The sequence below is a fragment of the Orbicella franksi genome, chromosome 8, assembly GCF_964199315.1.
Source record: "Orbicella franksi chromosome 8, jaOrbFran1.1, whole genome shotgun sequence".
Lineage (NCBI taxonomy): Eukaryota > Metazoa > Cnidaria > Anthozoa > Scleractinia > Merulinidae > Orbicella > Orbicella franksi.
The window spans coordinates 19,454,178-19,468,927 of NC_138152.1; the positions used below are offsets into that span (position 1 = coordinate 19,454,178).

General features: G+C 38.3%; 2 protein-coding genes across 2 annotated transcripts in view; both read left to right on the plus strand.

Moving 5' to 3' along the window:
* Positions 1 to 1,574, plus strand: part of LOC145495169 (glutamate receptor ionotropic, kainate 3-like) — a 45,663-nt gene extending 44,089 nt beyond the window's left edge. Inside the window, exon 17 of the mRNA XM_081474747.1 lies at positions 1,241 to 1,574. Within this exon, the coding sequence (XP_081330873.1) occupies positions 1,241 to 1,292 (52 nt within the window). The 3' untranslated portion in view covers positions 1,293 to 1,574. The remainder of the gene's footprint in view (positions 1 to 1,240) is intronic.
* A 1,896-nt stretch (positions 1,575 to 3,470) lies between these two features.
* LOC145494216 (glutamate receptor 4-like) lies at positions 3,471 to 14,749 on the plus strand. The gene is made up of 14 exons (XM_081473671.1): positions 3,471 to 3,654; positions 5,080 to 5,175; positions 5,267 to 5,398; positions 5,674 to 5,913; positions 6,489 to 6,694; positions 7,687 to 7,833; positions 8,822 to 8,947; positions 9,387 to 9,467; positions 9,914 to 10,018; positions 10,510 to 10,637; positions 10,769 to 11,114; positions 11,931 to 12,309; positions 12,639 to 13,009; positions 13,855 to 14,749. The coding sequence occupies exons 1-14, from the start codon at positions 3,471 to 3,473 to the stop codon at positions 14,197 to 14,199; spliced, it is 2,886 nt and encodes a 961-aa protein (XP_081329797.1). The 3' UTR covers positions 14,200 to 14,749.
* The last annotated feature ends 1 nt before the right edge of the window (position 14,750 follows it).

A 14,750-nucleotide genomic window follows, 5' to 3' on the forward strand; every position in this document is an offset into this window, starting at 1 on the left:
TTATTCAAACAGAAAACAGAAGGCCAAAATGTATATCGTATATCCTGGGTTAGCTTAATCGAGTTTTGAACAAACCGGCCCAGTAACTCCGCTTTTAGGCTTGGCTAAATCTATATATATATATAGAGAAGTGTAGGTCAACTGTACTTTCTCGCAGGTTGGTTGAGCGAAAGAGCGAAACAAAAAACCGCGGGAGATTAAATTAGCGCAAACGCAAAGGGGAAAGAGGGTGGGTAAAGGACAAAATCATTTAGGGTTTGGTATTTAATTGGGATTGATCAAGACTATCAATGTCTGACGAACTATGTTTACAAAACCCATTATTTCAATTGTTAAAGTCTCGAATCTTGATCCGCACCGCCCTTCTTTGGTCTCCTTCTGTTTCTGTTTGGTTTCTATTTTATCGATTAAAATCAGCATTTCTCTTTAGAAAAATTGCATCCCCAATAAAAAGGGTGTCATTTTACACCTCTACCTCCCCATAACGGCCACTTCTCTACAACAGCCTGCAACGGCCTGTCCTCAAGGACGAGCCGTTGTGGAGAGGTTCGACTGTATTGTCTTTAATAGGTGTCAACTAGGAGACGTTTAAGCCATTTAAGGCCCTTAGTTAATTATTTACGGCCACTTAACTGACAACTGACAAATGGTCCAAACTTTAACTGACAACTGACATTTGCACCTCCTATCCAGACCCTTTACCACAGTTGTTTAACATTAAGGAAGATAAAACGTTAGAAATGTCTTTCGGGTAGTGTATTTAACGGGTTATGCTGTTGCTATGGTATTCTTTTTGGGGGAAGAAAAAGACCATAACATGTTTTCTAATGAGTGTAATGAGTGAGCATTTGTTTGATACAATCTTAGCGTGGTCTAAAAACGAGAAATAGCGTTAATTGATCAAAGAAGAAGTGCTGATAAACACTGGAAACCGTTATGAGCCACTATAAGTAACTTCATTGAAACTAGTAATGTTTAAGAAAGTTGAAGTATGATTGTAGAAGCTACAAGTTTTGTTTCGCTTACAGCGAACATGGAACCTTCGGAAGATCGTTTAAGCCTAAATATTGGTAATAGCTCTGGGGTGGTTATCCTTGCCCAGTTCTCTGATCTACCAAGGTGGGATTCATCTCGATTTCACTTTTATTTTCCTCACTGTTTCTGCAGATTGATACAATTAACGGATCCAACGATACCTGTCATTGTATGTAACGCATATTGATACTTTTTTTGTCTGTAGGCCAAAGCCTGGTCCTCTTCAAGTCCATCCGTCACAAACAGTGACAAAATGATCGTCGCAGTTCCATTTTTGATTTAAGCAATTGCAGGGAAGTAAAATCGTAGGGCTTTGGCGAAGTTTAAGCCCAGTAGCTTAGCTATTTGTAAACTGAGTTGAGAAGCTCAACTCAACTCAGCTGAGATCATTTGTTTAGATTAGGCGTTTATCAATAATAATGTTTAAGACAGTTGAAGTATGATTGCAGAAGTTACAAGTTTTGTTTTTGTTTTGTTACAGCGATCATGGAACCTTTTTCTAGCTCACTACTTTGGAAGATCCTTAACGCTTAAATATTGATAATAGCTCTGGGGTGGCTATTCGATAGTCACTTTGGAAAGTTTTCTCTTCGTCATTTAATTATATCCTTTTTCTTTGGTCATTAATTAATATCAAAAGTTTCATGTATTAAAAGCTTAGGAAAAAGAACAGACAAACAAAACGGTTAAACAAGGTCACAGAGTGTTTCCATTCAATAAACTCTAAATCAAGTCGCGGAGGATTTGGTTCTCGTTAGATGACAAAGTGCTTTACCACAATTTTCTTTACATCTCGATGATACAGGTCGCCCTGGGGAGATAAGTTCACTTATTGATCGATGTCAAACTGTTAGAAAGGGTTGCGTCAGGTTCAAACACAAACGCCGATATCTGGAATCATTCTCGCTGAAAGCATATACTGAAAACTCGATCTTGTAAACACCAAGTTGTTTCAGGCTTGGCATGTAATCGATAAAATGAATGTATTTACATGAAACACGATACCGAAACTCGAAAATTGAACCCGTTATCGCATTCCATAGATGTGAAAAGATGAGTCACAATTGATCAACTCATTGATAAAGATCTTGTCGTAAATTGTTGTATCCTCGCAGCCAATAATAAGTATCATTTATAGTAAATGCATTCATGCACATTTATGTGAAAGCATTTTTGTTTAAATGGAAATAAGAATGTATTGTTGTAATGCAAAGAGTGGAGACAAATTTGGCCCAGACAGTGCTACTTGCCAATAATAAAAACGTACTCTCAAGTTCTGAGAACATCAACTTTAGAGCAGATTGTAAATAAAAGGCAACTTATTGCTTGTCAAAATATCACTAACCGTTCTACTGGTTAGCTGTACTGTAAGCAATTATTCTTAACTAACATTGAAGTAGTCAATAAAACAGAAGGAAGACTTGTCACTTGTCGTTTTCTGTTTCTTTATATATCATTCATTAGCATCGCGGTTAAAGCTTCAACTAAAATGCAGTTTTCTATTCGGCGAGAATATATCACGTGACGCGCCTTAAAACTGGATGAGTGCTGACCGAGACGAGTTCACCAACTCCCCAGTCAAGAGACCACATGCAAAGACTCTCCAGGCTCTTCACTCTACAGAGTATATGACAAATCATGGCATCATTGTAATTAACAATTATTCACCCAAGTGGTGAATAATTGTTTTAGTATATACCACACAAGCTGAATAATTAGCGGACCAAAACGTTATTTTATGTGTGAGAAACGGTCGGAAATTTTAAAATCTCTCGCGCCGACTGCTCGGAGGTGAATAGTACTTGCTAATCACCTCCGAGTTAACCAATCAGAGCGCGCGAAAAGCGCTATTCACTTGTGTGGTATATACTAAATATTAATTTTACCTTGGATTTGAAATGATGGCTAGCAGCTGGGGGTAATCTCTTTTGAAAAGATGCGAAATTGTCATTCAATGACAGCTAGGACTTGATGGTCAGACCATCGATACGATATCGGTTGTATCAAATGTTTTGAAACTGAGATCAGAATTTAAAACGAAACAAGTAAGTACGGTCCAGTTCCTCCTTTAAGGCTCTTTTCCGTGTTATACGGTGTATAATTCCCTCCATTGATTCTACACGTAATTATTTTTGATGTATTACTATATGTGATTTAATGCTTGAAATGAAACTACAGGCTTCTTAGAGAATTTAACTACCGTACATAACGGTTAAACTCTACAGAAAAAAATATAAACTCTGATAACAACGAGTTACTTGAGCAGTAAATATTATAATATATGTATTTTTAAGTAAGCATTCATACGTACAATAAATAATGCTTAGAAAATTCCTAATAAATATGCTCAAATATCGAGAGGTTGAGCCAAAGAAGAAATCTGTTTCAGCCAAACATTGTGGAGTATGTCAGTTTAACCAAAGTAAATAGGAAATATGGTGTCAACAACATTTATAACTTCACAGAACTTCTCTGAAGTTATAGTTGATGCTCCTCAATCGATTGAGTTGAGCGCTCTACGAAATACGTTCTACTCAAAAAACGAATGTGTCAACAAAATCGATATAATTACGGAAGAGCTAATGGCATCATGGGGTTTTCGCAAAATTGATATAACTAGTAAAGGAAAAAATGCCAGAATTTTCATTTGCATTTAATACTTTACCTATTGTAAACAACAACATATAATTCTTTTTTTCTATCCTCAGTCAAAACTGAAAAAAAGCAACTTCAAATAATTTATAATTAAGTTCTGATCTCAATGGATGAATCGATGCAGGATACCTTTCAACGTCAAAAAAATTTAATAGGCTCTCGACATGGAAGATTTATTCACACGTTTGTCGCCCAAGGTGAACTGAAACACGATCATAAAGTAATTGGATCTCCAAAGGAGTCACCATTGTTTTACTGTGCAGTCTTCCTTTATCACTTTCTCAAAATCCTGCTATACCTAATCAGGTATGCCAACCACAACAGTAAGCAACATTCGCAAGTGAAATTAATTTTTTCGTAGCTTTCAAGCTGGTAATAACAATTAATTTTGGTTTGCACTGCGGACTAATGAAAAAAAAAACTTTGCAAGTCTCGAAAAAAGCAGAAGTGCCCGCATGGTAATTATCCTGTTCCTGGCAATAATAGGTCCACCGTACGTACATGTGCAGACTTGCACTCGGTTATCCGAGCCTAGACTTCATATTATAAAATGATATGACATTCATATGTATTTTTGGGAGTGCAAGTGGTACATGTACGTATGCAATAATTCAAAACAACATGCTACATTTTTATCTGGTTGATGTTAAGATAAATAACTGATTACGTTGACGAATTAAAACATTGTACGAGAAGGATTAGATCGCACATGTAGTCCTAAATACTGCCATCATTTTCGTCTTCTTGGGTATGAAAGATTTTATTATAATTTTCAAATTTATCTGCTCAGAAAATAGTTATTAGGGGCTAACTAAAAAAACCTTTCGGCTCCTTTACCCTATACGTTCCAATCAACAATTACTTTTCGTATAATACGTCTCCTGTAATTAATCTAAGTGTGAGGCAGTAAAGATTAGTGCTATTTTTGTTATCATTGTTACAGAAGAGACCTCGACATCTACTAACCTAAAGGTAATCTTTACAAGAGGGTCACCCCTCAGACAAACAGTGTAGTTTTTGTGCAGTGCAGTGCTTGTGGTGTAAGCTATCTCTACAGTTAAATGAAAACAATGGCTGAAAAGATTTTAAAATGTAAAAGTTAGTGGTAAGAATTACAAATTTTAAACAAAATATGAAAATTCCAAATTATAAAAAACGCTCCCACTAAAATGCGTCCGTTGTCGTTAAATTCCGACAAGTCAAGCAATTTGTTACCAGTTGAATTTGCAATACAATTGTTAAATGTAAAGTTTGTATGCTTATTATATCGCTGTCATAGTACATGATAATATTGTTACAATAATTATTATTTAGATGTGTAATTCAACTCAAAATAGATTGATCTACTGTACTTGTAGCTGTCTAGAATATATATTTTTTTCCTTTCAGAGTTCGTCTCTCAAAGAAGTACCATGAACATTGCGTTCATAATTACTGTATTATTTGCGCAGAAGGTATATACGACTAAGACAGCATTTACTTGTGGTAAGTCGCCGACTGCAAATCACTGATTCTCCTTATTTTTCATTTTGTGTTCTGCTGAAATGTTCTTCTTATCCCATCTCTTATATTATAGGCCTCATAAATGGAAATTCGGCAGAACATGGTGTTATAATACTCTCTGCTAACGATACTTCTTCTTCGAGCAATGTTTCATTAATTTTCAAAAGATTCAACATATCGGAAAATTCCAGCCTCTTTAAAGAAGGTAGGGAACCAAATACAATACTCTCTGAATATGAGATGAAATGAAGTCATTTATGGATGTATGGATGTATGTGTGTATGTACTCAACTTAGGTTGTTTTCGTGCCGAAATCATGTTTTACTGGTAATTCAATTCGGGCTCTTTTTTCTTATGGCTTCGTTGTTTGATTATAGATGGATGGTGGAAACAAACATATGTAATGTAATTATATTAATTTATTAGACTTATCGTTATATTTTTCATAAACCAATAACTTTCAAATAATTGTTATTTCAGCCTCCGCCATCCGTGATAATAACGTCGTTGCACTAATCGAGGGAAGCGACACGAAATCGTCCGCATGCGCACTTTCTTCTGTAGCTGGCATACCTCTTATCCGTTTCCATGGAGACAATAGACCCTCTGACCAATGTGAAAAAGCGATCCAGATGTCACCGGACTTCAGAGACTTCGCACATGCTACACTTGACATACTCAACACGTTTGAATGGACAAACATAGCAGTTGTATTTGATGGTAAAAAAAAAACAGTTATTACTTAGACGTTTCTTACTTGGAATTCACTCTTTATAGTCTCTTAAGGATATTTGAGGCTGATTCCCTGATTATGAGCGTTATTTCGCACTTTATCAGTGTGCGTTCACTGCGAACTTGAGTGCTATCTTCCACCTTTCTTTGTGTATCGAATAAAGGATATTTCTCATAAAGTCGAGCCCTGCCGTACGAGGACACCGCCATAATACCACATCTCTGTATTACGAACAGCTCACTTGCAACAAGGGAAGCTAAAGGTCGTGTAATTTACACCTCTATGATATGGAAATACCTCTACATTACGAACAGTTCACTTGTTCACAGAGAAAGTAGAATTCATATAAATTGCACCTTTACGAAATGGGTAGCCCTGTATTATGAACAGTTTACTTGCTTCCAGAGAAACCAAAATTCATATATTTCTACATCTATAATACGGACATTCAGTTCTGCTTGTTTAGAGTGCGTATTACGGAATATTCTAGACTATACTCGAATACAGATGCAGGACAATGAAAAACACCCTAAACATCTGTTTTGTGTTTGATTTCTTTTAGAGAGCAATTGGCATGAAGTTGTATATTTCAAGGTCATAACCCAAACGTCAAAGCACACCTTGAACTTAGTTCCGCTTAGTGAGCTGGACACGAATGACGATCCAGTATTGCTAGCAAAGAAAACAATGGAGGAAATAGATGAGATTGAAGCTGAAGTTATTCTGCTTTACACAAAAACAGAAAACATTGAACTTATGCTGCAACAGGTAATGTCATGTTGTTTAGTATTTACTCTTTCGACATCTCTGCTTTTTCATCCGAATCTACAAGAAGAGTAAGTGACAATATGATCAAGCAAGTTATTCTGTTAACTTTTTTTAAACCTTCATTTACGATAGAAATCCTGCCATCACAAACGTGTCTATAAATGGATAATCCAGTCCCAGGTATGATCACATGACAAACTTCTCATTAAATTTTATTCATTCACAAGGACCAGATCATATTGACACTGACCATGTGTTCTAAGTGTAAAAATAGGAGATCTCATAGCAATATTAGCAGCAAGTTTACTTAATTACAAGCGTCGAATATTCGCTCAATGTCAATGGCCTTTTTACAGATGTCACGCTTTTCAGCTTTTTCATTCAAACAAAAAATCAACCGCACTACTCGATTTATCGTTCTAAATATGTGAAGTTACATTAGAATCCGTTGCAAAATCCTAAAAATATGGCACCCCTAAGTTGTCAATTTTTAAATTGTAAATTTGGGGTCCCGTATTTTTGAGCTTGCAACGGGTTCTCATGAAACTTCGCAGATTTACTAAATTCGGCATGATAAATTCAACTATAGAGGTGATTTTTTGATATTTCGTAGCATAGGTGGGAGGCGCGGTGGCCTCACGGTTAGTGCGCTTGTCTCCGGATCGAGCGGTCCGCGTTCGGGCCCCGGCCGGGGACTCTGCTTTGTGTTCTTGGGCAAGACACTTTACTCTCACAGTACCTCTCTCCACCCAGGTATACAAATGGGTACCGGCAGACTTAATGCTGGGGGTAACTCTGCTATGGACTAGCATCCCATCCAGGGGGAGTGGAAATACCCCTTGCCGCTTTATGCTACAGAGACCTGGATAAGAGCCGGCCTGGTGGGCCAGTTGGCTCGTATGCAGACATTACCTTTGTCTAACATAGGTGAAGAGGTCCATAGATAAACAAGCTTCGTTTATTTTGTTTTTGTTTTGATGGTTTTGGTTCAGATTGTTACCACTCTTTCGTCGCAGGTACCATTAGACATAAAATGCCACCGGAAAAATATCGTTTTAGCTCTCACGATTCTATATATCCGGGGCTCAGCTTCCATTGGGCTAGAAAAGGCAGTAAACCATTCCAAGAATGTCAACAAGGTAGGCGGCTTCTATCCATTGATATACATCTTGTACTATCGTTTTGGAATTTAAAAAGAAATAAGAATGAAAAAATTGTATTAGAATTGTATAACTTGCAACTAATGAGCACAGTGGACGCTGGATTTTTCGAACATCCGAGTTAGACTGTTCACAGCCCTCTATTTTCTTTTTTTTTGTTTCGATCGTTGAGCATGCGGATGGAATCGCGAGAAATGGACGCCAGCTGAGAAAAAGAGAGGCTGTGAGCAGTCTACATCCGAGTGAGACTAAAGATCAAGGGTACATGAAATATATTTGGTTTGAGTCATCGTAATTTCGAGAAATCGAGGACTCAACAAATCGACATTTCACTGTGTGTATATCAGATCCTTCTTATTAAATATCAAATTAGCAATTAAATTGCTAATTGAAGCTTTAGCTTCGAATAACTGATCGCTTATAACACCAGGGTTGTCTTGATAACTTATCCAGTCTCCAATCTTAAAAAACTCAAGTAGCAGAATTCTTCACTGTGTTTTTTTTTAATCAATGAAGTACGTAGAAACTGACCTTTACTTTTCAGCGAAAATCGCACAGAGACTGTACTATTTTTGCTCACAGCCCATGGAATCTCAGAGAACGCCGAGCGGTATCACAGCTGCGCGAGTTCATACAACTCTGTCATCTCACGTCCGGGTTCCGGGTTTGGAATCATTTTACATTATTAAAAGAGTTATTTTTAAATGGCTTGGGGTTTCAATAAACTTCTCCCTCCGGATCCCGATGAAACTGTAGCAACACAGAGATACTACTGCAGTGCAGTGACAGTACGTTTGACTCCCGGTAACTCGAACCGTCAGGGGATTTCAAGTCCGAGTTATCGGGAGTTCGAGTTATGGGTGGATACGAAGAAATGACAAAAAAATAACCGAACAAACAGAAGTGTGTTAGTCAAATATAAAGCAGCCCATAGATCAGAAAGCAAACATGTTGATAATTTCCTTAGGATCTCCTACCACTAGCCTACGATTCGGTCCAAGTTATCAACCATGCAGTCAATATGAAACCCTGTTTATCAATGAACAGGACCACATTTGATACTGGTGTCAAAATGTTAATCTGTATGAGAAAGGTAAGTACTATTGATACTCAATACTCAGGGCCTTGGTCTGTAAATACACCTCTTACAGTGTAAGTGTTATTGAGTTGCATCAATGGAATTTATACACTGTATCTGTTTATTTATGAAAACAGTGTGAATAAAATGTCACCTTGGTGTACACGTTTTTTCGTTCCCCAGAACGAGAGTATAAATAGTGGATGTAAAAAGTGAAGCGAATGTGACTCTTTTTCCCCTCCACTCTCCTATCTTCGGTTTTGTACTCGTCAACTTTTTTACTTCACTTGGCACGATTCCCAGGCCTCGAGGAGTAAAGAACAAATCAAATTCTGTTGCTCATTTGGAGCAAAAAAAGCATTTTGTAAACCCTGCTTGCATAAAACCAGTTGAAAAAATAACCATGATATTCTTTTTTTCTATGGTCTGGGCCTGAGTGTATTATTGCTTTCAGGTAAGTTGGTGGAAGTCGCAAGCATCATTAACACAAATGTCTCATAATGACGCACTGTCATGTCCCAGAAGGTTGAAGACAGTAACCACACAGGCAGCCTCTTGTTTGGAACTCTTTATTGGGGGCAGTAGGGAGGAGGGGGAGGGCAGAAATCCGAGTGACTGAACGAGTCCATGGAACGCGAAGTCCGAGACGAGAAAGCACGTCACTGGAAGGGGACCAGAGGGAGGGGATTAATTGTTGAATTCCTTGGAGAATTTCGGGCAATGTATAACTACCATTCCAAAGCAGAATTTCCAGAAAAATTAAATACGAAAAAAGACTGGCCAGAACAGAAATCTATAACTACTCTTATACAAGTGTTTAAAAAACCCTAAGTGTTTTAATCTACCTCAATAAGAGGTTCACATACATGCGAGCAATTAATAATACTAAAGATAAATTGTGCAAAATATAATCAGAGGGCTCATTTGCATTCACAACAGCCATAAAAATTGCATTACATGAAAACATTGATTTGTTCACAGGCCAAGCTTAATGGTTCAACAGGGCCTATTCACTTTAACGAGTATGGCAAGCGAAAAGGAATTGAACTGGATATTTTGAATCTCCGAAACAATTCCTTTCAAAAAGTAAGTAATGATTTCTTAAATTCTTATGTTCATGAGGTAGTTTTTCAAAAATTATGCTACCATAGATTACATTTATCAGTCCAGAATATAATGTGCGCGTGACCTAGATGATTTTGAATTAGTCGAACCTCTGCGTACAAACACCTCTCTGTTACAAACAATTCACTTCAACTCGGCAAAATGCCAAGATATTCTTTCTTTGTATGAACAAAATCCTCTTTATACGGACCCTCTATGATACAGACAACGGACGGCTGAATCGTGAACCAGAGATCAAATGCTTATTAATTTAATCTCTTTACTGAGGACAAATCATTGACAATTAAGAAAATAGTTTTCCTTGTTCTTACGAACAATAGAGTGTTTCTGTCGGAGGTTTTCTGAGCTGATATTGCTTTCATCCTCGCTTGAGAATGGTCTTATTGATGGATTTCAATATGCTCATGGACTAGACTATGACATGGACTGTGCTTTTATACATGTATACGTAGATAGGTATATGGAGTTCCAGTAAACGTGCCGTCCTGTTTGGGAATATCCTAAGTAACAGTGACAAGACACTTATTGGAGGAAGCCTGGAGGGACGAAAGCTCAGAGCTGTCGTTACCGAGGTATTATGGTTAGCTACACATGTGTTGACTCTGTAAGACCCTTGCACTCATCCTTATTTACAAGTTTAATTCATATTTAGGCTTTAATTTTTGTCCCTCAACTAGTTGGATCTAACATGAAGCTATTTCTAATGTAAAGGCACAGAGGGCCTAGTTTTCAGCAGGTCATACGAAAGCGATCGGTTTCGTTAATTAAAAAAAACACATGTTGCTATTATGCTTATTCAAAAAAAGCAAGTGTGTATCAGAAGAATCTTATTGTCTTCTTTTTCACGACACTAAAACAGACGGCACCATTTGTAATCAGAAAAAAGGAAGAGCAAGACGGTGCAGCTTGGTATGAAGGATACTGTATCGATCTGCTGAATGAACTGGCAAGAAATCTCAAGTTTACGTATGAGATCTATCACTCCCCGGACGGGTTGTACGGCGCTGAAAAGGAGAATGGAACCTGGAATGGAATGATTGGCGAGTTAGTAAACAAGGTTTGCAAACAAGTTCTCTCAGTACTATAACCTGGGTGCCCGCTGACCGGCTAATAATGTTGTCTGTCAAGGTTTTCCGAACTTTGGTCACATTTTTTTCATCATTTCAAACGTTCTGATTGAACATGAGAAACAAAATTTCCTAGGAGCATTCTAGATGATCGCCCATATTTATTGAAATATCCTCACAGCTACTTTTATTTTACAAGTGTTTCTCTCGGTTTATGATAGTTCGGTCGAGCATTGCTTCGATAGTGCCAAGCGATATGGCCACACCTTTGTATGTAATGATTAAATCCGTCAGTATCATCACTCAGTACCAATACAATACAGGTGATCGATTACAATTTCCCGTTTTTAAAATAGGACACTATCATGCCATAGTAGATTTGTAATAGTTATTGTACCACGAGTAGTACAATTCAGGGGCTAGTAAATTAAAATTTGTCCGCGTGCGCAGCCCGATCCCAATTTGAAACTGCATGTGCGTACGTGATTCTTTTTCTCACTGAATTTCCTGACGAGGTCAAATCAATTGTCCGGAAAAAAACAAAGTCCGAGATAAGTAAGTCTGCAGGGACCTTTCTTTAGCTTAATTTACTGAATGGGACCGTCCATCAAAAACATTTGCATAGGCAGACAAAACTTCAAGAAACAACATATAATTAAAGTGGACATAATGAACGTGCGAATGGCGTGCTGGTGTCCAATTTGAGTTATAGGACACCTACGTTATCGCCACGCGCAGTTCAATTACGTATCAAACAGCCGAGCATGCTTTACTTACTTACGTTTTACTTTCACTTTTATTAAAAGCGTGCTGACATCGCTGTTGCGGCTCTCACCATAACTGAACGTCGAGATAAAGTGGTGGACTTCAGCGTCCCTTACATGTACTACACTGAAGAGATGTTACTAAAGAAGACATCTTCAACAGCGAAAATTGATTATCTCCAGTTTTTGACTCCATTTGAAACTTACGTTTGGTTTGCTATTCTAACCAGCTTAATGGTCATTTCTATTACCTTGTTCACGATAAACTACTTCAGCCCCTATCGATACAAAGATGATACCGACAAAGCAACATCGGAGGAATTTAGTTTTTTCAACGGCGTGTGGTTTGCATTGGCTTCTCTACTGCAACAAGGAACCAATAATACGCCTAGAAATTTGCCAGGTATGAACACATTCCGTGGTGGGTAAACATAGTGTTATATTGGTATAAATGTCCTTGACTCGGTCGTGAGTGATCCGCTCTATCAATCCCAGCACAACAAGGCGGGATTTTAAGTCCTTGATTGACTATAAATATGGAAGGAAACGGAAGAATCTTTTTACACCGACGACTTTTGGGTCGTGGTATTTTGAAGTTACCGCACAAAAAGCACAGCATACAGTTTTTGTAACACCAAAATAACGCACTTAACTTGGAATAACATGTACATGTAACCACCAGTTACCAGCTGCTTAGAAGCAAACCAACAGCTCTGTTAATACCTTTCTAATTAGCTTAATATATTTTAGGTCGAATCCTCGCTGGTTGCTACTGGTTCTGCATTCTAATCTGGGTTTCAACATACACTGCAAATCTGGCCGCTTTTTTCTCTGTAAAGAACACCGTGAGTCCCATCAATAACCTTGAGGATATTGTCGAGTCCTCCTATCAAGTCGGAGTGTACGACTCGTCAAGTGTCCATGAAGCTTTCAAGACAAGTCAATATGAAACTCACAGGAAGATTTGGCAAAGGATAGAAGCGGAAAACACCATAGTTCAAAGTACATCTGAAGGCAGTCGTTGGGTGCGAGAGAGAGATGAGTTTGTGTTTATTGATGACGGGCCAATTCTCAGACATGTGGCCAATCAGCCACCTTGCGATCTCACCGTAGGTAAATACTGAATCCACGGTCTTTTTTGTCGTATGAGACGTATGTCAGTGAGCATATCCAGTTTAACCTGTGTTTGGTTCCTTTCACAGATTCATACTTTCCAATTTTTTACTGAATTGTTTTTTGTTGATTTCCCGATTGGAGGTTCCACATGCCAAGAAATTAAATCGGTATCTAGCTCCTCTGATATATAAGACTGCAGCGGCCTCATCATAGCCACACTTAGGGAGGACACGTGGCCCAATAGTTAGTGTGCTGGACTCTGGGTGGAGCGGGTGCTGGCGGCGCGGGATCGGGCTCTGGCCAGGTCATTATGATTTGTTCTTGGGCAACTTTACGGTTACATGGCCTCCACCTACCAAGGTACCGTGGTAGCCCTGAGATGGACCAGAATCTCATCCACGGGGGAGTAGAAATACTCCCAGTTTCTTTATGCCACAAAAACTGGAGATAAACGCCGGCCTGATAGGCTCGAGCTCAGAACCGTTATCCAAACTCATGTATATGACGACTTTCTATTACTATATTGCAGTTTCAGGTTTAACCACAGCTAAAGGACTTGCACTCGCTTTACAAGACAATGATCCACACACCACTGACTTCACACTAGCTATTTTACGTCTACACGAGAATAGATTTCTTGAAAACTTGGAGAGGAAATGGTGGAAAACCAAAACTGGGTGTCCCCAGGAGCAAGCGACAAGTAAGAAAACAGTTTTATAGGAATGAGTCGTTGCCTATGGTAATCAAATACACCACAATAATATTCAGTGTTTTAAGTCAAAATACATTTAGTTTCTTGTTTATGCATTCTCTCGAATCTTTAACTGTTGATCAGGTCGTGGATACTTAGTCGTTCGTAAGGCATAGAAAGTTTCGAGGCCTTGTAATACAGTATTGTGGTGTCATACCTACATTTTCAATTACCATTTTACCTCTCCTCTATTCAGAAATTTGTATTGAAACGTTTGTTCGAAAGATATTGTCAGGAAACCTAACCAGATCTTTTGTTAACTTTTCAGTGTTGTATCCAAAGCGTATTGATCTGATGAGCATGCTGGGAGTGTACGCTGTACTGGGTGTTGGGGTTATAGTCGCATTACTGGCGTTGATTGCAGAGTTCATGTGGAAAAGCAAAGAACGAAAGATAAATAGCAAAGGTGTACCTGCAAGGTTTGTTAACATTTTCTTGAACTGATATTACCGTTTTGTAGGTGATCATTGTCACCTTCTACGCGATCAAAAGTTAGGAAAGGCAATATCGCACTTGAATCACGTTCATAATAAAGACTTCCCATGAAAACATTTTGGAAGACAACGTAGCTCAACGTGACTATTGAATAGGAAAGAGTTCCTTGTAGAAAACAGCGAAGAAAGCCTAGGCCTATTCACGAGGAGTACACTTGTGCGGACAGACATCTTAGCTTCGAGCGGGGAATTAAACTCGTGTGTGTCGATCAGCTGATCAACGAAAATCAGTAAATTACCAAACCAATTCGATTACGTGCCGGCTACGTTATCTCTAGCTATTTCAGGCGGCCAGCCCTCCCACCGTTTTTCTTATTATAGTGTTAAGATATGTAATAATGTAAATAGGACCGAATGGGGGAAATATAAGCTTGTGTTCGATTTCCCAGCACAAAATTAAACTAAACTCCGGGCACTGACATTGAAAGACGAGAGTGTATTTCAAAGAGTTGTTATCGGAATAGCTTGGACGGACGTTTGTTGGAGGAAAGGAAGGGGGGG

Excerpts from the sequence above, each read along its gene's own strand:
- LOC145494216 (XM_081473671.1), top strand. The coding sequence starts at position 3,471 with ATGGTGTCAACAACATTTATAACTTCACAGAACTTCTCTGAAGTTATA. Across the intron at positions 7,834-8,821 it reads ATTCCAAGAATGTCAACAAG|GATCTCCTACCACTAGCCTA; the intron begins GTAGGCGGCTTC and ends TAATTTCCTTAG. Across the intron at positions 8,948-9,386 it reads TGTTAATCTGTATGAGAAAG|GTAAGTTGGTGGAAGTCGCA; the intron begins GTAAGTACTATT and ends TATTGCTTTCAG.